Source organism: Octopus sinensis, linkage group LG14 (assembly GCF_006345805.1).
Source record: "Octopus sinensis linkage group LG14, ASM634580v1, whole genome shotgun sequence".
NCBI classification, from domain to species: domain Eukaryota; kingdom Metazoa; phylum Mollusca; class Cephalopoda; order Octopoda; family Octopodidae; genus Octopus; species Octopus sinensis.
The window spans coordinates 25,050,058-25,073,768 of NC_043010.1; the positions used below are offsets into that span (position 1 = coordinate 25,050,058).

Consider the following 23,711-nt stretch of genomic DNA (forward strand, 5'->3'; position numbering starts at 1 on the left):
CCCCGATCCCTTACCTGGTGGTCAATGAGGAAACTAGGGATAGATGAATGGTTAGTGAGAGCTGTGCAAGCCATGTACAGGGACGCTGCTAGTAAGGTGAGGGTTGGCAACGAGTACAGTGAAGAATTCCGGGTAGGGGTATGGGTCCACCAAGGTTCAGTCCTCAGCCCCCTCCTATTTATCATAGTCCTCCAGGCAATAACAGAGGAATTCAAGACAGGATGCCCTGGGAGCTCCTCTACGCTGATGACCTTGCTCTAATTGCTGAGTCACTATCAGAACTGGAGGAGAAGTTTCAGGTGTGGAAGCAAGGATTAGAATCGAAGGGCCTTAGAGTCAATCTAGCTAAAACCAAAGTCCTAATAAGTAGGAAGGTAGACAAGTCACAAACGCCTTCAGGTAGATGGCCCTGCTCGATCTGTAGAAAAGGCGTAGGTAGAAACTCTATAAGATGCACCAAGTGTAAGCTATGGACACATAAGAGGTGCAGTAACATCAAGGGAAGGCTAACTGCGAAGATAGTTTTTGTATGTGGCAGATGCTCAGGAGCAATATACACAGAAAATGCACAGAGACCAACTTCTGCCACATTCCAGGGAGAAAAACTAGAAATAGTTGATAGCTTCTGTTACCTAGGTGACCAAGTCAATAGCAGGGGCGGGTGTGCTGTAAGTGTAACTGCTAGAGTAAGAATAGCCTGGGCAAAGTTCAAAGAGCTCTTACCTCTGCTAGGGACAAAAGGCCTCTCGCTCAGAGTAAAAGGCATACTGTATGAACATCCATGCTACATGGCAGTGAAACATGGGCCGTGACTGCTGAGGATATGTGTAAGCTCGCAAGAAATGAAGCCAGTATGCTCTGATGGATGTGTAATGTCAGTGTTCATACTCGACAGAGTGTAAGTACCTTGAGAGAAAAGCTGGACCTAAGAAGCATCAGTTGTGGTGTGCAAGAGAGACGTTTGCGCTGGTATGGTCATGTGGCGAGAATGGATGAAGATAGTTGTGTGAAAAGGTGCCACACCCTAGCGGTTGAGGGAACCTGTGGAAGAGGTAGTCCCAGGAAAACCTGGGACGTGGTGGTGAAGCACGACCTTCGAACTTTAGGTCTCACCGAAGAAATGACTAAAGACCGAGACCTTTGGAAGTATGCTGTGCGTAAGAAGACCCGGCCGGACAAGTGAGGCCATAACCTGTGGCCTCAGTCCACTTTATACATACCTTTCCTTCTTGGGACACAAAATTCTACTTGTGAAGACTTGTTGAGGCAAGTGAAAAACAAAATCAAAATCGATCAACATCAATGGAAATCGTAGCTGTGATACCAGTGCCGATGGCACATAAGAGAACCACCCGAATGTGACCATTGCCAGCGCCGCCCTGACTGCCTCCATGCCAGTGGCATGTAAAAAGCACCATCCGACCGTGGCTGTTGCCGGCCATGCCTGACACGTAAAAAGCACCCACTACACTCATGGAGTGGTTGCCGTTAGAAACATTGCCAGATCAGACTGGGCCTGGTGCAGCCTTCTGGCTTCCCAGACCCCAGTTGAACCGTCCAACCCATGCCAGCATGGAAAGCGGACGCTAAACGATGATGATGATGAATTTAATCTTTGAGCAAAATTGAAATGGCTGTAAGAGAATATGTTGGATTTTTGCTGTTAATAATTATATTAATGCTACATCTTCATTTTCTGAATTTTATTTTGAACATTTCTTTCAAAATGAAATTCTGCAGATAGAAAAAAATTTTTGAATCATTCTTCCTCCACCCCTGACTGTTACCAGTAACTCCTGTAACTTTATGATCAATGATATTCCAACCAAAACTGTCCTGTCTTTATATAAAACAGCAGGTTGCAATTTGAAGGATCTAACACATGGTCAAACAAACCTGCTGAAAATAGCAGCTAAATCTACCACAATTACATTATACTGTTCAAACAGGAGTCATAATGAACAACATAGTTTTTTTTTATATAAAAACTGTAGAATTATCATGACTGAATTAAGAGTGCATAACAGCAAAAAACTTTACTTTGATCCAATATGGGAATGCATTTGCTCAAGCACATGGCCTGCCAGATAGATATGGTAGTCAAATTTCCCTCAGATCACATCCTACCATCTTAAATTAGAAAAGCACATATTAGAAAACTTAGTTCTGGATATATGAATAAATGTGATGTACAATCAGTTGTGGGGTCATAGCATGAAAGCTTCATCTTCTGCTTCCTCTCTTTATATTAAGGCTAATCATATTTTATTGGTTTCAGTGGAATCAAAAGGAGAATAATGTAGTTATGAAGTGAACTTCTTCATCATACAGCCTCACCTACATTCATAAGTCTAGAATTTTTTTATGGTATTAGACCGAGATGAAGGCACTATGTTCATTACTTCTGTAAATTGTCTGACAACAAATTCATGTGATAGGACAGCTATAAGTTGAGGTTCAGTGTCATACCTATTATATATTTATAAGAATATCTTTGACTGTTCTCAGAGAACTTGCAGAACTAATGAACATAGTCCTTTTATCATGGCTAATACCCAAAAAATATATATATATACTAGACTTATGAATGTAGGTGAGGTTGTGTGATTAAGAAGTTCATTTCTCCTTTTGATTCCACTGAAACCAATAACAGAATTATTTAAAATTAAAAAATAAATAAAATCACTTTTTCTTTTTTTTTTTTTGGTAAACTAATTGATAAATTTTGCTTTGTATCTTTTCAGATGTTTTGTTTTCTCTCAGAAAGTTTCAAAGTTTTTATTGTTTAAATGAACTGCAAACACGGGTCTGCAGTTTTTATTTTGTCATCCAATGAACAGGAAACACCAATATTGTTTACAAGAATATATAAAAGTTTTCCTATTATTACACTTCATATGCATGAAGGTGTTACATTCCCTAACATATACATTTTTATTTTTAATACAATCCTTGCAAGTAAACACGAGTTTTTGTTTCATCTATTATTTATGCAATGTTTATCCATTACCAAAAAAATCCAGTGTACTATCAGTACTTGTTAAAGATTTGGGATATTGTACAGTCAAACACCTTAAAGTCTCTCAGTAAAAGACATCTGATACAAATAAGCAAAAAAACTATGCAGTCCACTTTTATCAATGAGGATACAATTGTGAAATATCTGAAATCAAAAGGAATCAGTTTTGAAAAACAATATACAAGTATCACAGTAACATGTCCTAAAGCTTTCAACACCATTAACAAACAAACAAAGTATATTTATATAAATATGATCTCAGGTTCGTATACTTCATCATTTATGTGTGTGTTGTTGTTGTTTAACCATAATCCAGCGTACATATTGTCAATGACCTTCTAACCCTGACCTGTCTTTTATTTAAACTAGGATTGCATTATCTAATGCAGTGGTTCCTAACCTTTTTCAGCTCAGGTACCATTTTTTACTTGAAAAAATTTGTATGGACCACTTCTACTTTTACTTTAAGCTGTTCTATTTTCACACTAAAATGCTTAATGGAAAGACAAAATAGTCTATTTACACTTTAAAATTTATTTTAGCAAACAAAAGATAAAATTTAAAATTTATTTTAGTAAACAAAGATAAACACAAGATATCAAAATCATTTCTCATAAAGTCATTCATTTTTAGTCCATTCTGTTAGTGACTTGCTTGATATTGGTGTTTCTAACACAAGATATCATAATCAATTTTAATGAATTGCCCCTGGGAGCTCCTCTATGCTGATGACCTGGCCCTCATAGCAGAATCACGACTGGAACTAGAAAAGAAATTTCGGGTGTGGAAGCAAGGTTTAGAATCAAAGGGCCTTAGAGTAAATGTAGCAAAGACCAAAGTAAGCAGAAAGGCGAACTCATCACACCCTGCTCGATCTGTAGGAAAGGTGTAGTTAGAAACTCCATAAGATGTACCCAGTGTAAGCTATGGACGCATAAGAGGTGCAGCAACATCAAAGGAAAATTAACTGATAAGACAGCTTTCATGTGCGGCAGATGCACAGGGACAATAGACACCACAGATACTCAGAAAACTGATTCTATCACACTCCAGTGGGAGAAACTAGTAGTAGTTGATAGTTTCCACTACCTAGGTGACCAAGTTAGTAGTGGAGGTAGATGCTCAGTGAGTGTCACCACTAGAATACGAATAGCCTGGGCAAAGTTTAGAAAGCTCCTACCCCTACTGGTGACAAAGGGTCTCTCGCTCAGAATGAAAGGTAGATTGTATGATGCATGTGTGCGAACTGCCATGCTTCACGGTAGTGAAACATGGGCTGTGACTGCAGAGGACATGTGTAGACTTGAAAGAAATGAAGCTAGCATAATCCGCTGGTTGTGTAATGTCAGTGTGCACACACGACAGAGTGTAAGCACCCTGAGAGAAATGCTGGACATAAGAAGCATCAGATGTGGTGTGCAAGAGAGACGTTTGCGCTGGTATGGTCATGTACTGCGGATGGATGAGGATAGATGTATAAAGAAGTGCCACTCCCAAACAGTTGAAGGTATCAGGGGGAGAAGTAGACCCAGGAAGACATGGGATGAGGTGGTCGAGCATGTCCTCCAAACGTTAGGCCTCACAGAGGCAATGACGAAAGACTGAGATCTCTGGAGATATGCTGTGACTGCAAAGACCCGGGCTGCTTCCTGCACCAGTTTTGCATAGCCCCAGCCCATTCAAAGTACCTTGGATTGCAGAACGACCTGCTGTGCTTACCCTGGATCGTAGAGTGACCTGCTGTGCTTGAGGAGACCTATTGAGTCAAATACATCAATATCAAATGGAAAATGTAGTTACGATACCTGGGCTGGCGGCATGTAAAAAGCACCATCCGAACATGGCCAATGCCAGCGCTGCCTTGACTGGCTTCTGTGCCGGTGGCACATGACCTGCTGTGCTTGTGGAGACCTATTGAGTCAAGTACATCAACATCGAAATAAATATCAAATGGAAATAGTAGTTGTGATAACTGTGCCGGTGGCACATAAAATGCACCATCTGAATGTGGCCGATGCCAGTGCCGCCTTGACTGGCTTCTGTGCCGGTGGCACGTAAAAAGCACCAACCGATCGTGGCCACTGCCAGCCTCCCCTGGCATGTAAAAAGCACCCACTACACTCACGGAGTGGTTGGCGTTAGGAAGGGCATCCAGCTGTAGAAACACTGCCAGATCAGACTGGAGCCTGGTGCAGCCTCCTGGCTTCCCAGACCCCGGCTGAACCGTCCAACCTGTGCTAGCACGGAAAATGGATGTTAAACGATGATGATGATTTAGTCTTAGTCTGATAGTTCCTCTGCTGTTGACATCTAATTTATTTCTTTTTCTACTTAAAATATCTACAACAGCTGAAAATGCAGATTCCACCAGCCATGTAGTAGGGAAAGAAATGATGCTTGCTTCTACCTGTCGAAAAATATTTATCGATATGCAGCAAAGACACCTTCTTTTTCAACTCTTCTCAGTTTCATATTCTCTTTCAAATCTAACATTTCAGCCAACTCAAAATTTTCATCTCCTGGCTCATAATTTTCTAGGTCTACAAACCAGAGTGGATAATCAATCTTTAATAAATCATTGTATCTTCTCTCAAAGTCTACATGAAGACCATCAAGATGGGCCAATTTTTTCTTCAAACTGTTTTTTCCAAAATTTTAATTTCACCATATACCCTTTTATCTTCTGAGAACTGGTGATCAAATCTGATTTTCTATCTTGCAGCTCTAAGTTAAGCAGATTCACTGTTTTAAAAATATCACTCAAGTAGAATATTTTTGATTTAAACTCAGAAAGTCTTTCCAAAATTTTCTTAGCTGTATCAGCTTGCTTCTTGGAGTTGTAATGAGTCATCTGACTCTTGACCATGAGAAAGTTAATTAATGGTTCCCACAAATTCACTAGTCTTTCAAGCCTCAGGCCTTTTGACAACCAATTTACTTCTGTGTGAAGCAATAGGGTTTTAAAATTTTCATCTTCACAGAATTGCATTTAAAATCTATTAGTCACTGAGTTTGATTTGACAAAGTTAATTGCATGTATGGCAGTGTTGAGTGCTTCTTCCATCTGTTCTCCAATATTCTTAGCAACCAAATGCTGTCTGTGGATAATGCAATGTGAGGAGCAACTGATTTCATTTTAGAAACAAAGCCTTTCACTTTTCCAGTCATGGCTGCAGCTCCATCTGATGCAATGTTGATCAAATTAGTCAATGGAATATTTTTATCATTAAAATACTGCATTACTTCATTGAATATATCTTCTTCATTAGTAGTTTCAGACAAACTTTTAATGAATAACATTTTTTCCCTTATATTATCTTCATGGATGAATTTGACACAGACCAGAAGGGTAGCTTGGTTATGAATTGTGCTATCATCAACCTGGATAGAAAAATTTGTTTTTTGGAGAATTTCTACAACCTTCTCAACAAAATTAGACTGAATTGTACTCATAGTAGATGTAGCATCTTTTCCCAGAACATCATTTGCACAAGCTAACATAGTAGGCTTGACAAGTTTCTCACCATAAATCTGAGGTGCTGCAACTGTGATAATAATTTCAGAGACCAAATAACTTGATTTGAATGTCTTTGCTTTTTCAGTATTTATCTTCTTTACAAAGTCGAGTAGTTTGTTTGGCTGTATTTTCTTTTTATTCTCAAAATATTTCCTACTTTTACCAAAAGATGATGGACGCCTTAATTTCTAGTGCTGTTCCAGCTTAACTTTCTTCATGGAATGATTTGTCATGATGGCATCACACTCAAGACACATAGGTTTTGAGTCTACAGATACAAAACCAAACATGATAAAATCTTCTTTGTAGTTCCTCAGTTTTGCATTTTTAGCAGTTGATTCAGACATTATTATAACTGATCTTAAATAAAAATAATAAGTACTTTATTTCTATAAATTAAAAGTATAAAATTTATTATTAAACAATATTGTGTAGTGATCTATCAAAAATATCAAATTTATTATGAAACTGATGTGATTGTAAAATTTAAATTATGTAATTGTTGATTGCAATATATTATTGATTATATATTATACATTATTCTTCTTATTATTATTCTGTCTTCATACAAATTATTATTAACTAATAGTGTCTTTATTATCAAACAATATTGTGTAGATCTGAAATGGTTTCAATTTTTTTATGGCTACAAATTCTGTGGGGACCACCGGTGGGTCCCAGGGACCATGTTGGGAGTCATTGATCTAATGTATTCTAGGGTGTGATTTGACTGCTATATAGATTGCAGATAGTAACCTCAGTAATTACTTCGGGTTATGACAGCTCTGCCTATCACAAGTTCCTCACTCAGCTGATTCTGGTTGACTATTCAGAATGAACTCTTGTCCAAGTAACAGATCACTTCTCAACTTTGAAATTTCATGTTAGTATCTAGAGAGGTATGTTGTGCCTTCTGGAGGAAAGGTGCTTCTTTAGCCCTTACAGAAACTCGTTTAGTGTTAGCGTGATGATAAAAACGCTGCTTTTTCAGTGATCTTCAGTTCTCAGGCCTCTTTACTCTTTATGAGACCAACATGAGCTCTATTTCCAATTGGGATATCAGAGTTACTTCCCTTTAGGAGGAAGGACAAATTAACAAAGAAGTGGGTGATACATTGCCAATTGGATTAATAATGAATCCATAATTACAATAGTTTATGTACAGAACAGAAATTAGTATTAGTAGCCATATAGATCATTGAATAACCACTTACACTAGCTCAAGAATGACCTGGCAATTTTGATCATTATAGCCACAAATACTATGATATTGGGAATATCTACTTGCTACTGAAAACAGAATCAGATAATGTTTATCTGATTGACAGTTAAACAATATTTTTTTTTAATGCCATGTATTCATTGCAAATATATTTCTAGGCCAGTTCACCTGCCAACATTGTAGAAAATCTGGTTTGTGGGAGCAGCTTCAAGAAAATCTAAACAACATATTTAACAAGAAAAAAAGGTATGATGATCATGTGATCAAATCAGTTCTGATCAAGTAGATCTATAACCAAAAATGTTCCAGTCATAATTATCCTATCTTATTTTTAGTCATTCTATTAAGGACCACATTATGCAGTGATGCCTTCTTTTCTGTCAGATGTTATGGTGTGGAATGATGGGAATGTAGCTGATATTTCTAGCAGGTTGAGCAAATACATAGAGACTTTCTTTCATGTGTGTAGCATGTTTTTTTCATTAAAATTTTGTTATGGCATGAACAGGATAAGATGGACATTAGTTAATGATTAATATTCACTTTTCTCTTCTAGCAAGGGTTGAATGAATCTGATTAAAAATGGTGACTCACCACATGTCACAATCTTTTGTTACCCGACTTCAGCGTCTTTAGGTCAAAGTTCACCATACCTTCCTTTCCTACAGGCTCCTATTATTTGCACTGTTTGACATTTCAATTACCTATCATCTTTCATACTAATGTAACCTCCTCCTTTCCACACTACAGTTAATGTCAGCAATACCCAGTTTTTCTCTCAAAACAGACATTGGGGCTCAACTCAGACCTCTGGCTCATCAGATCCTCTCAAACCATTCAATGCATGCCAACATGGAAGACGTGATGAGAATGATATGTAACATGATTATAATTTTCCAAATTGTTTACTATGTTTTGATCTTAGTTGAGAAGCCCTCATTTTGGTTAAGAAGAAAGTGTAGTTTTCAACTTGAAATTTATCTGAATTTCTGTAAGATTAGACAGTACAGAACATATCCGCAAATTAGTGGTCATACTTTACAATTGCTATTGTGGGTGAGAAGTGTGTACAGATGGCTAATGATATGCTTGCACTTTGTGATTCTGAGAAGAAATAGGTATCAAAGAAGGCAAGTCTTCTTAATATGGACTCAACTGAGGAACTAGCTGCCAGAGTTGAAAGCAATATGATACATAAGGCACTTAAGGATATGAAGACAAGGAAAGTCCCTAGTCCATCAGGAATTACTATTGCAATGCTTAAAATATCTGGCAGAGTAGGATGTAGTCTAGTTAATCAGGTTATTCAGGAAGGTGTCATCCCCAATGACTGGTGGAACAGCATTATAGTGAGTTGTTACAAGAGTAAAGGAGGTGCATTCCTGCCCACACTACTTCAACCAGTCACCTCCTTTCTGTACCTTCAGTCATTACCTTTTTTCTCTGCTATAGTCCATTCTAAGCACCTCTCTTATTTGCTATCTTTCTCAATACCTTCCCTTTATTTGCCATCATAACCTACCTAGGATAGCTCCTTGTGTATCCCTATCTCTCCCACCCATACAGCTCCTACACCTTGCTCATTATTCTGCTACTTTTCTATTCTCTTTTCTGAGTCACTTATATATCTCCCACTTACCCCTCTGTATACTGCTTTTTTCCATCATCTGCACTCCAACTCTTGTTCATCACTTGCTACGTGCTACCTCCACCTGTTTATTCTCTCCCCACACTCAATGAAAGCATCAACTCTCATCCCCTCCCATATCCTTGTCCTTTCTTATGCTCATCTTCTTGTTCCTTGTAAGTTTGCTCTAGATCTCCATCACTACCTTCAGCTATATATATATATATATATATATATACAGACATATACACATATATACTGTGTAGCAAGACACCTGTGCTTGTCCCTCTATGGTACTTTAGCCTTTCAACACCTGGCACGAAGCCACTCACCTCCACCTTCCCTTTGTAAATAATTCCTCTTCATAATGTGAGTGTTTTCCTGTCTTGCAACTTACATGGCAGCCTCACTTGTGCCAGTTTCACAAAAGTTAGCACCCACTGCACTCTGTAAAGTGGTTAGCATCAGGAAGAACATCCAGCCATAGAAACCATGCCAAAGATGACATCAGAGCCTATTGCAGCACTGCAGCTCACTAGTTCCCTGTCAAGCCATCTCTACTCATGCCAGCATGGAAAGCAGATGTTAATTGACAACAATAATGATGATGATGATGATTCACTCATAAAGAACAATCCCAAAGCAGACATTGGTGTTCAGCATCGTCCTTGTCAGATCCTGTAGAACAGTTCCGACTGTGCTAGAATGGAAGAAAGATGCTCAATGATGATATGATGATATTTTACATATATCACCATGATCACCGTGACTGACCAGGCTATCAGATGTTGCTACACATCGCTGGTCACAATGCGCTTCGCCTTGTTTTAGCCTTCAAATGATGCCGCCCCGCTGGCTAAGCGAGCAGGCCAACAGAAGAAAGAGTCTGGGAATCAAAACCACGATCCTACAACCGCGAGTCCACTGCCCTAACCACTGGGCCATTGCGCCTCCACATTTTACATATATATATATGTATATCATCATATCATCCTTGTTTAACATCTATCTTCCATGCATGGGTAGGACAGTTGTTAGGAGCTGGCCGGGTAGAAAACTACCCTATGCTACTGTGACGGTTATGGCTGGATGCCTTTCCTAACACCAACCATTCTGCAGGGTGTACTTAGTGCTATTTACATGGCACTAGCACATGTGTAGTTAGCTTTGGCATAATTTTTACAGCTGGATCCCCTTCCAAATGTCAACTACTTTACAGTGTAGACTGGATGCTTTTTACGTGGCACCAGCACTGACAGGGTCTCCAAGTAACTCACAGACAAGGAATTATGAGAAGGAAGGGAACTTGTCTCAGAGGATGAAAGGTTAGAGTGTGACAGAAATAAAGAGGCAGAAATAGGTGCCTTGCTATAGAGGAGATACATGGTTACTCAATGAGAGAGATAGAGTGATACAAAAATGAGTAGCAGAAATAGGTGTGCTGATGTAAAGGGGATACTTGGTTAACTTGTCAGAGGAAAAACAAGAAACGGTGAGAGAGTGGTCAAGAATGAGGGCAGAAATAGGTGTGCTGATGTAAAGGGTATACTTGGTTACCTTGTCAGAGGAAAAACAAGAGAAGGTGAGAGAGTGATCAAGAATGAGGGCAGAAATAGGTGTGCTGCTGTAGAGGAGATACATGACTACCCAGCCAGAGGGAGCAAGGGGAAGAGAGAGGGAGTAAGAAACAGCAAAAGTGTAAGAGAGAGCAGGAGAGAGATGGTAAAGGGCCAGGGTATACTCACAAATAACAAGGATCAGAACATAGATATAATAGTAGAGTAAGGAAAAAAGAGGTACGAAGATTGTAATATTTGCAGTCAGGTATTGCCAAGGAGGTACAAGTTGGGAGTAGGGATTGCAGTAACTAGTGAAAACCTCAATAGAATAATAGGGCGCAGGGTGGGGAAAGCAGCGATACAGTGAGCAGGGCAGGAAAGAGGATTGGAAAACAATCATAGTTTATGAAGAGGAAGAGGAGGATGTAGTTTGGTTTCTTGGAGTAGGGTGTGTGGAAAGTTTGTTGTTATATATGGGTGGGACATAACACTTAGTTTCACTGACATGGGCTGGTCTTCTCTACAACCTCACATTGCCAAACATCTCATCCATCATTATTTCCTCTGTGAGCCCCAACATCCTAATATCACTCCTCACCACTTCATCCCATGTCTTCTTGGGTCTCCATCTTCTACAGGTACAATCCATTTTCAGTGACAGGCATTTCTGTATATAGCTATCTTTACTCATACACATCACATGTCCAAACCAATGCATTCTCCTCTCCTACATACCACATTTAATCCCTCTTATGCCTAACTTTTCTCTCAGCACAGTTATGCTTTGTCAGTCATGTACACTGATGTTGTAAATCCAATGTAGCTTACTACCTTCCTTCCTCTCCTGCCTACGCATGTCCTCCGTAATCAAAGCCCTTGTTTCACTACCATGCAATATAGCAGTTCTCACATAAGCATCATACAATTTACCTTTCTCTCTGAGAGAGAGTCTTTTTGTTGCCAACACAGGTAGTAGCTCTTCGAACTTCTCCATCCAAGTATTATTCTAGAAACAATACTTTCAAAGCATCTACCACCATTACTAATTTGATGACCTAAATAGCAGAAACTATCTGCTACCCCAAGAGAGCCTGCTGGGCATTTGAGAGAGTCTAAATACCCTCATGCTCTTAATGCTTATTGTTCCTGTGCATCTGCCACACATGAAAGTAATCTTATCTCGTAACCTACCTATGATTCCACTGCATCTATTATGCCTCCATACCTTACACAAATGGAATTACATCCCACTCCTTTCCTACATACTGAGCAGGGCCATTTACCTGACAGAAATAGTCTTATCCACTTTCTTGTTAACAACAGTTTTAGTCTTTGCCAAGTTAACTTTAAGAGGTGGAGGCACATTGCCTAGAGGTTAGAGCAGTCGAGGGGTCGCAGGTTCAAATCTCAGACCGGGCGATGTGTGTGTTTATGAGCAAAACCCCTAAGCTCCACATGGCTCTGGCAGAAGGTAATGGCGAACTTCTGCTGACTCTTTCGCCCCAACATTCTCTCACTCTTTCCTCCTGCGTCTTGTAGCTCACCTGCGACGGACCGGTGTCTCATCCAGGAGGGGAACCTATACGCCAAGGAAACAGGGAAACTGGCCCTTATGAGCCAGTCATGGCTTGAGAAGGAACAACTTTAAGGCCATTTGATTCCAGGTTTTGCTTCGAAACCTGGAACTTCTCCAATTCTGCTTCAGATTCTGCAATAAGAGCAAGATCATCAGCACATAGCATTTCCCATGGGCATCCAGTTTTGAATTCCTCTGTTATGGCCTGGAGAATTATGATGAACAAGAATAGACTAAGAACTAATCCCTGGTTAACTCCAACTTGTACACTAAATTCATCACTGTATTCAAGGTTGACTCTCACTTTACTGACAGCATCACTGTACATGGCTTGTATGGCTCTAACAAATCACTCCTCTACTCCCAGCTTCCTTAAAGACCACCTGATAAGAGAGCAGGGAACCCTGTTGTAAGCTTTCTCGTCGACAGAGGTTAAGTACAATGGTTTATTTTTGACCAAATACTTTTCTCGTAACGGTCTCACTAGGAAGATGGTATCTGTAGTACTTCTCCCTGGAACAAAACCAAACTGCATCTCATCTGGTTTAATTCTATCCCTAATCAGTTGGGATATAACTCTCATATGTGTGTGTGTAATGAAAGAATTTGATGTTTGGAATATAGCTTATTTCAAAATTATTATTTAAAATTATGATAAAGGATTTCAATTTAAGTTATGTCTATTAAAATAAGCATTTGTGTATAATGAAAGCAAATACTTTATAAAAACTAAATGTGTGAAATAATTCTTGGTTTAATTTTGTAGTTCATTTGTGTGAAATGATTTTTGGATTTCATTTTGCAGCGAATTTTCAACATGTCTGAAAGCTATCCCGGAGTTCAAAATATCATCTGATGTTCTTAGATTTTACAATAAAGCAATACCTTTAAAGAAAGTAGATTCTGAAATTATTAATTCATGGAAGCAAAGCTTGAATTGTTCTGTAAGTTGACAAGTCCATCAAACTTCTTTAACCTTTTAGCGTTCAAATTACTGTGTTGACTGTGATGCTTATAGATTCACTTTGTTTTAAATTCATCCTGCATTATCTCATAGCTTTGAGATTTCAATTATGTGATTTTTTATTTCTTAAAAGGATTTTGTAGGGTAGGTTTGAAAGGTCTGATCTGGCCAATTTGGACATAAAACAGGTTGAATATTTGGGCCTGATATGACTGGATTAAATGCTAATGAGTTAAGCTTTCATAAAGAGGTCACAAAACTGTTATGTTAGGTGTTGTTTAGTCGTAGGGTAATTCTGACTGAAGAAGCTTGAAATCAAAGACATTTCCAGTCTCTTCTTTGACCTAGTGTATTCAAGACTGCATTATCCAATGTGTCCTTCTTGTTGTTTAACCTTAGATCAGCCCTGATCAAACAGTTGTGACCAAAGATGCTCCAGGCATGATCATCCTGTCTTTATACCTAGAACTATATTGTCTAGTGTCCATCCCCTCTCTTTTTTTAAAATTTTATTTTAAAGGCAATAAGGTGAGGTTTGTAATTGATTTGGTTGGCATCTCTAGCATGTTGAGCAACCTCATTGAGGTTCCCTTATCACTGTTGTTGTTGTCCCTACTTACCTTGTCTTGTGCAATGGAAAAATTTGGGAAAATTATACTTTTACATGTTTTTTAATCACCAGCTCTTACAGACAGCAACATTATCAAAATTTGGCGTTTGCTATGATGATGTAAGAAACGCTTTGATATTTCCATCTTACAATGAAAACTTTGAGATAAGCCAACTGAAGTTGCTTGGTTTTGTCACAGACAAAGATGGGCTCACAAAGGACCTAAATGAATCCTTAATTCCAAGGTAAAATATTAATTTCTTTTCATAAAAAGTTGTTTCTTTTTCTTCATATAAATCAAAAAATGTCTTTTTCAACCGGTTCTGCCTTTTGAGGCAAGAAACAGATGGTGATGGCCACTGCCACCACCCAAGCAATAAATGAAGCACACCACCACCTCTCTCGTTTTCTCTCTCTCTCTCTTTACGTATATATATATGTATATATATATATAAGGCTGTGTGGTTAAGAAGCTCACTTTACAACCATATGATTTTGAGTTCAGTCCCACAACACTGCAACTTGAACAAGTATATTCTGTTATAGCCTCAGGCCCTATGAGTGGATTTAGTAGATGGGAACTGAGAGAAGCTTATGTATGTGTGTGTGTGTTTATTTGTGTATATCCTTGTCTTGATATCAAGTAATGGTTGTAAATGAGCATCACCATTATACAGTGTTGTTTGTTTTGAGTTTTCCATGAAAAACATGTCTGGCCTTGGGGAAATATTACTTTGCTTGGAAACAGGTGAAGATTGGTGACAGGAAGAGTTGTCAAAAACCTGCTGCCTCAGCAAATTCCATTTGACCGATGCAAGCGTAGTAGAGAGGGTTTTGAATAATGATGATGACTTACAGTAGGAAGGCCAGTGTTCCTTTTTTGTAGGACCTCTGGAATCCAGTTGGAAAAAACAAACATATAAAGGTTTCTTTTCAATAGTTTAAGTATATAGATGTATAAATTATATTCAAGACTACATTATACAATATGTTGTTGATTTGATTTAGGTCGATGTGATTTGTGGGAGACTGGACTGCTAATGTTAGTCAAATGAGCAACAAAATAGAATTCCTATGTTGAATTATGTTATTTCATTGTAAGAAATATTATATCATATCATCTAATGATCCTCTGAAAAACTATCTTCATCATTATCATTTAAAATCTGTTTTCCATGCTGGCATGAGTTGGTGGTTTGACAGGAGCTCAGGAGCTGTCTAGGCAGAAGACTGCACTAGGCTTCACTGTCTGTATTGGCAGGATTTTTGTGGCTGGATGCCCTTCCTAACACCAACCACTTTACAGTGTGGACTGGGTGTTTTTTAAGTGGCTGCAACACTGGTGAGGTCTGTTTCAGCATACTTTTTACAGCTGGATACCCTTTCAAACACCAATCACTTTACAGTGTAGATAGGATGTTTTTTATGTGGCACCAGCACTGACAGGGTCACCAAGTAGCTTGCACATCAAAGATCTTTGTGGGGGCGGGATATGGCCTTGTGCCAGGTGATGAGAGGTTAGAGTGTGACAGAAGGAAAGAAACAGGTGTCTTGCTGTAGAGAAGATACATGGTTACCCAGCCAGAGGGAGAGAACAAAAGGAAGAGAGAGAGAATTAGAACAGAGGAGGTAGTTGTTACCCAGTCAGAGAGAAAGAGAGAGTGAGTGAGTAATCAAGAATGAGAGAGTGTGCAAGAGAAAGTGGGAGAGAGATGATAATGAAGTGCCAGGATGTGCCCTCAAGCTACAGGGATCAGAATATAAATGGCCTTCATGCACAAAAAGGTCTCCCATCCCTGGTCTAGTTTAATAGGCCTACTATCAACATGTACCCGTAAGCCAGAGAACATGTGTCTTTTCGAGTCAGGTTAACAGGAGCTATTGAGCTCGACCTCTAATAAAAAGTACAGGTGACTGTCCTTCCTAGCAGAATAATTTATTTCAATATCTGAGATGTTTTTCTTCATGTTTACCTGCTCCATGTAAAACTTCCAATATCACTAAGTACTAAAAGTGATGTAATTAATCCTATCCAAAATTTGAGGCCTTTTGCCTATATAATATGAAAAAGTCATTATTGTATCATTATTATTATTATTATTAATGTTGTTATCCTCATCATTGTCATCATTCTAAATGTACTTCTTACATTTATTTTACCTTCTTTTTGAAGAACCACAATCTCTGGTTTATTTGGTTTGAGTACATCAAAGGAAAAACATAATACAGAGGTCATATTAACTTCTTCTGAAATGGAGGCAATGGCTGTTTATCAAATAACTCAAATACCTTCACTGGCTCTCCCCAAAAGAGGAACGGTCCTTCCTGTTGAGGTTTGCTATTTGTTTTCACTTTCATACTAGTTACTTTAAACCACCATAGAAATAACAATTAACTATAAGTGCCAACTAAATGGTTCAACCTACTATAAATAATAGCCGACCTAGACACAATGTCTGAATAAAAGACTGGGTGATCACTAGTCACCTGAGGCTAAACAGTAGACTGACCAGCATTTTTTCTTTGTAGCTTTAAATCCCTTTTTATTCTATTGTTCTATCCCTAATTAGATTTAGTTTCATTAATTATCTCATTCTTTTATTTGTTAATCCTGCTGCACTACTTTCAGCAAACGGTTTTCTTTGCTGTAACCTTGACTTCAACAAAAGCTTGGAAACTGTATAAGTCTGTCTGATGAATATATCAAGATAATAAAGCACAAAATCGTGTGACATCCATTCCTTGCAAACGTTCCTCCTCACACAAGAGGAGAAGGATGAGGTATATTTAGCAGTATGAGAAGTAAGCAATAAGAGAATGTCAAAATAGATCTTGACTCCAGAATTACTGAAATAAGTGAATGCTTGAAAAGAAATAAGTGATACCTTCAACAACAAACATTTTTTTTCCTGCCAGAGACATATATTTTAAACATTAGAGATTCCATCTTCAGAAAAGTTTTCAAACTAAGAAAAAATTGATTTATTATAATTTACATAGTGTTTCAAGTTTTATATGTATCATTTCATTATCATATAATAAAGTATATTCTGGATTTAATTTATCAATTTATCATCTTCTTCATCTTTTAACATCCATACTCATTTTGACAATTCAAGAAAGCCAAATTAGAATTTTACATTCCCCATTCATAACATCTAGGTTTTTTAGGTTTGCTAGTTGCATAGAAACCTTATTATTGCTGGTGGCATGAGAAAGGCACCCAATAAGCACTTTAAATTGGTTGGCATCAGGAAGGGCATCCAGCTGTAGAAGGTAGACATTGCACACTGCAGTCGTTGGGCCTATGAGATCCTATCAAACTGTGCAGCCCATGCCAGCAAGGAACATGGATGTTAATGGATAATGATGATGATGATTACATATATATGAAATAGTTGTTCATCACAGATTTTGTTCATGGTTATTCAGTTGTACTAAACTACCAGTCTTAATGAATTAGTATGCAAGTAACTGAATATGTCACAAACACTTATATCCTTAATGTAATTATGGGATGGAATCAGCATGACACTATCAGACAAGATTGGAATTATCAATTACTGGTACAACAGACTTCTGTGCAGTTTCCAACTACCCAATTTATTTCACAAGATATGGGTCAATTTGAGATTAAAGAAAATGCTACTCAGCTAGGATGTCATGCAATGAGATCAAAACCAGATCCTCATGATTGCAAAGCAAACTTCATTGGCATTCAACCATACTGTAATGATACTAGGATTCTCATTGACAAGTTACTAGTACGTCAGTGCAGCTATGCAGTTTACATGGAATGCAGTATTCAAATCCTGCAGGCAATATTACATTTTCCATGACTGTCTCAGGAAAAAATAAAATAATATTTTTATTTCATGAGATATATTCGTGAAATTTGGGTCAATTTGTCATCATGATGTTCTGTCAATCTCACTCAATAAACCTGCCTTTAGCCTTGCTGACAGCCTCCAGGCAACCTTGGAACTGGCCACAGGCCTTCGTCACTATCTCCCATTTTAGGTCCCTGAAGGTCCTGGTAATCCTGGCCCTCAGCTCGTCCTTCACGTTGCAGCTAAATTTGTTGGGCTCTCATTCCACCACACCATAAAGAAGTCAAGGGTGTTACAGTTAGGCAAGTTGGGAGGCCAAATATCAGATGCTGTGTGATCAAAGAAATTCTCCAACAGCCAACTCTTGAGTCTTCCAGCTAATGTGAAAGGATGCAGAGTCTTACTACCACATGTACAGCTTCCATGCAGCTACCCAGTCAACACAGGGCTTCACCACCTCACTCAGAACACAATTGTAGTTGTTGGTGTTTAGCCTGTGGCCCTCAGAGAAGAAGTGGGGTAGCATGGCTTCACATTCACTGCTGACAACACTGAAGACCATGATTGTCACTGGAAATTTCATCTGTATAACTCTGGACATAGCCTTGAGTGAGGCAGCAAGTCACCTGTTGTTCTGGAACTTTGTTTTCTGGTCTTGACAGAAATTCTTTTTGTTGTAGAAGAACCACAGCATGTCTGGCTCCATTGAGTGTATTGCTTGTTGATCAGTTTCTTAGTATGTTGGAATTCATAATTAAGTATCTTTTACTGGTTTCAGTCATTTGACTACAGCCATACTGGAGCACTACTATCATGGCTTCTTTTAGTCTAGTATTTTGAGTTCAATATGGTATCTGGTACGTGTTGTATCAACCTGGTAAGGGAATAGATGCAAATCATACCTAGGTGTGAACAAATGTAATCAAGCAAACTTGAATATCACAACTTTTAAAAATTCACTCAATAATTTCAGGTTCCAGATAATGCATTTGTACATCTGATGACTCAGTTTTGGAGGGTCAAAACTCTTTTGAACAAGCTGCCATTATGGCCATTTGAATCCTCCATTCAATTGACATCACAAATTTCATTTGTTAATCTCAGTGTTTGCAGTAGTAATTCTTTTCTGTCCCATTGTCTAATGCCTAGCAGAAACATAAATTTAAATATGTAGATGCATCATAATTCTGAAGAAAATAATAAAATGGCTACAACACTCATCATGGCAATTGACTGCTTGCTTAAAGGAGTTTTGACTGTACAAAAGTGAATCATTAAACAAAGGATGTACAAATGGATTTTCTGCAACCTAAACATTGAGATGAAGTTTCAAGTGTGCCTTAGCATGTACTATATTCACATGAATTCTAACCACAACATTTTCACTGAAACATTTTGTGCATGGATTATTTGTTTACAATCTGTTGTCCATTTAAAAAATGAAACATGATATGGGTTTCTAAACTGACAAATTTTATTCACAAAGCTTAGGTCATCAACCCAAGGCCAATGATCAAAGATACTTGATTTTTTTTTTTTTTAATCTAAAATTGTCATTGTGGAATAGTCATGATAGCCATTTGAAACATATATTGTTATATTCACTTCATTTTCTGATAAGCTCATGAATAGCCATGTGGTTAAATTTCTTAACCACAACTTCATATGTAGTTATAGATCTGTTGGGTTAGGGCTGACCTGGAGCTAAATAAGAAAGTGGATGGATATAACAGGAACATTTTTGATAAGACTGTGCTGTAACATAGAGAAACAATGTTAATCAAATCATACTATAGACAAAGTGAAATTGCTTGCAACACAGTGCTCTTCTAAAAGCACTTTATGAGTGGAAGCTGGAAGGCAGAAACTCTATTTGTATGTATGTGTTTTTGTTCACATATATTGAAACCAGTGCTGTACCTTTTCATTCCATAACACAGCAGTTCAAAGCATCAGACTGAAATAAATTCTTGGTTCAGAATGATAAACTAAATATTTGAATGCAATTTACCAGCATGTCTGCAGTCCAATTATTAAAGCCAGTGGAAGAACTAATGAAATTCAATGTCAACACAGATCAGATGGTTGCAAACAAGGCTGTGTGGTTCACAAGTTCGTTTCACTACAGCAGATTTGAGTTTAATACCACTGTGCAACACATGGGTGAAGTGTCTTCTACAATAACTTTGGGTCAGTCAAATCTTTATGAGTAGAAAATGGTAGATGGAAATTATATGAAAGCTCATAGGAAGGACTGTCTCTTTTCATGGTTAGGAGACTTAATTTGTTGCCTTTTAACTCCATCATCATAACCCTACTCATTTGAGCGAAATCTCTGGTCTGAAGCTAACTTCCTTTTTCTTCATGTCATTAGTCTTGGAAACTCTCAATAGGATCATGGATATTGCCCATTTTCCTCTGACTTTTCTTATATGATTTATGTATCAGGATTGAAATTTCACAATTTAAAAATTTTTACACTTGTGAAAATTGAGTTAATTTTCATGTTTTATTAGATTCTGCCTTTGCTAGAGAGATTTAAGAAAGTTATCTTATGGCTTGGAACAGATTTGTGTTCTTGGCAAAATGCAAAGCAGTTTGCTAAAAAGTTGAATGAGCATCGCTGTTTTATTATCAGGTAAGGATAAAAGCTATATATTATATTTGAATTTAATTAGATTATTAAGTTTATAAAATATTTAACTTCATCCACCCAGTGGCAGGCACTACAAATAGCAGCCAAATCTCCCTCATCACACTCTACTGAAAGCTGAAATGTTTTAGAACACAGGACTGCTTTGAGTTGACCTGGGGCTAAATAACAATAACCGTTTCATGATCTATTTTTGGAAAATTTTACCAAAATAACTTATTTGTATGATTCATGCAAGCATGGCTGTAGGTATGATTGTGTTTCCAGTTTTGATCTTTCTGCATAATATTTTGGGCAAGTATCTACTATAACCATTGCTCAACTCAAGTTTTGTGAGAAAAATTGGGTAGACAAAGCTGTCAGGTAATTTATCAAATGAACTGTTCTTGAGTGATATATTTAATCCATGGTCCAGTTTAACACCAACCCTGACCTTTAGGAGAGTCCACTTTATTGCAAGCATTTAGAGACTGATTCCTATTCAACCTGGCCCTACACAACAATAACATAATAATTTTAATCATTAATAAACCAATGTACTTGCATAATTGAATAAACTTGATAAATAACTCTCTTTATTCAGACCTTCAGAAGCTCCATCAGCTGTTAAGGTTCTCCAAGATAAAATGAATATGAGTAAAATATTAAACTCCGCTATTCCAGCAAGCCCAGATTCTATCGTTTCTTTCTCTCAACTCCGGAACAATGTCTATTTTGAACTTGCTCAGAATGAAGAAATCACAGGAATTAAGGTTTGTATTAAATGTATTTAATGTTCTGTGTATATTGACTTGCCTTACTTGCTTGTCCTTACATTTACTCATATATATGTATATATATATATATATATATATATATATATAATGAAGAAATAAATGGTATAGTTATCCACTTTATACAGCTCAACCAAGTAGAGCTCCAAAGGAGCTTCAGGAATATAAAATTAAGAAGGAGAGAAATATTCAATCAATCCATTTGAAATTATTGAAATTCTCCACAGTATACAATATACATAGATGCATTCACATATATGAATTATGATAAAATTTATAAGAATTTACAAACACATATTCATATGAAGATGTATATATAAAAATTCATAAATATATAAAAAAAAATTATAAATATCTAAGAAATTTACAACCACATAAAGATTCATAAATATATAAATGCATAAATATAAATACACAGTTGTTCTTGTGAAGACTTCTTTTTCTATTTTTTTCAGAACAGTCAGCAATTCTTTTGACATCTAAAATACACAAATACTTATTTTATTTTTTTCTTAAACGTTTATATCTATTTACAGTGGAAGAAATTTCTTCCTCTAAATAAACTGCTGAAAGGTCATCGTCGAGGAGAACTTACAGTATTTACAGGAACAACTGGTGCTGGGAAGACCACTTTCATGAGTGAATATTCTTTGGACCTTTGTATGCAGGGAGTATGTTTTCTTAATTGAGCTATTCTACAATTGAAGAACTTAAGTAGTAGATTGATTGAGTATTAGGGAAATTATTTTATTATGGTATTTAATTACGGCTCTTTACTTTCTAAACTCAAATTGCACCTGGGTTGACTTCAATTTTTTTTTTTATTCTGAAGACAATAAAATAAGTATAAGCTTAGTACTGGTGTTGATTTGAGGAGGCACTATCTAGAATTCTCAACATAGCAGAAATAGCTTAAATGTAAACTCTACCAGATTCCCATCAAAACAGTTATGCAAAACACACTTTGAAAAAGAAGATAAAATAGTGAAAATAGGTAACTGATCACATTGCAACATTTTAGTCAAGTGTGTTTATGACTCCTCGTTAATTATTTTTCCCCATAGGTATTTTATTTTGTTTGTAATTTAAAAAAAAAAAGGATTTTTGCAATGAAGCTGGTAAACAAGAAAGTCCTAGTCTTTACAGTTGAGGAAATTACTGATGCTTGTTCTTCAATGAGTTTACCCCTACCCAGACAATTCAAGTGATCCAGACACAATGAAGTTGATGAAAAGTAATGAGAAAAGTAGCAGTTTGAGTAAATAAATATGGTAGTTGAAAGATAAGCCGGTCTTTTTTTTGTGAGTGTGTTTGTCTATTAGTTTGCCTGCAATGAACAAACTCACTAGTTGAGAGTTAGGCCTATTATTGTTATTGTGAATTTTTTTTGTGATTCTGTTCATTAGTTTGCCTGCAATCATTACTCTTGAGCTGTTTATTTTTTTGCTCAGGAGCCCAGATAAAGGGTAAAATTAGACACAGGGGCCCAGGTCTGAGAGGGGTAACATAGTGTAAAGGGATGGGATTAATACAGAAAGGTATTCTTTGTTTGTCCATCCCCCAACATATTCCACTTACAATGGCATGCCAACTTATGTTTATTTTAAAACCAATAAATACAATTTTGCCAACACAAACCCACAACACTCCAAGTATTTTATTTATATACACGTGTTCAAGCATACATAGTAATAGAATGTAGGAAAGAACATTGGACTCTGATACCATGAGAAAAATGGGCAAGCTTGATATGCAGAAAAGAAGTAGGTAGAAATTCTATTCAGTGAATTGATTGCAAACTGTGGATGTGCAACAGATGCCAAGAGACATTACATCCTCATTTAAATGTCCATTTTTTTAATCTTGCAAGGGTCAAATGAGATTGTTGAGGTAGAATTTTTACAATCCAGTGCTATTGTCACTAACCTCACCTGATTTGAAGCAAGTTAATATTTCCCCAAGTCTTTCAAACTTGAACAGCAGGATGGTGGGATATGTTTTCACAAAAGATTGCAAACAAGCATCTCTACTTGTATGATAGAGCCATTTGTGTTAAGGAAACAAATATGTGCACACACACACACACAAGCATACATACCCACATACAAACCTATGACTTCTTCCTATCAAGTGTCTCTCATGAGGCATTGGTAATTTCAAGGTTCGAATTACTTGTAAATTGTGTAATAGGTGAAAAACACAGAAGTATAAATTTGGCAAATAATTTTTTGAACCACATGTTTATTGACTTTATTGACCTTAGTTTTTAATTATTTTCAGGTGAATACATTATGGGGGAGCTTTGAGATTCATAATGTCAGATTAGCAAAAACCATGTTGATGCAGTTCTCTCAGTAAGTG

At 37.2% G+C, this 23,711-nt stretch overlaps 1 protein-coding gene across 2 annotated transcripts in view; it reads left to right on the forward strand.

Annotated features, from left to right (window-relative positions):
• LOC115219134 (twinkle protein, mitochondrial-like) overlaps positions 1-23,711 on the forward strand; it is a 43,190-nt gene that overhangs the window by 2,474 nt on the left and 17,005 nt on the right. For both annotated transcript variants that reach the window (XM_029789226.2, XM_029789225.2), the window contains exons 2-10: positions 2,745-3,281; positions 7,917-8,004; positions 13,326-13,464; positions 14,167-14,339; positions 16,268-16,427; positions 20,441-20,562; positions 21,161-21,329; positions 21,887-22,021; positions 23,631-23,704. In XM_029789226.2, the coding sequence (XP_029645086.1) occupies positions 2,996-3,281; positions 7,917-8,004; positions 13,326-13,464; positions 14,167-14,339; positions 16,268-16,427; positions 20,441-20,562; positions 21,161-21,329; positions 21,887-22,021; positions 23,631-23,704 (1,346 nt within the window). In that variant the 5' untranslated portion in view covers positions 2,745-2,995. The remainder of the gene's footprint in view (positions 1-2,744; positions 3,282-7,916; positions 8,005-13,325; positions 13,465-14,166; positions 14,340-16,267; positions 16,428-20,440; positions 20,563-21,160; positions 21,330-21,886; positions 22,022-23,630; positions 23,705-23,711) is intronic.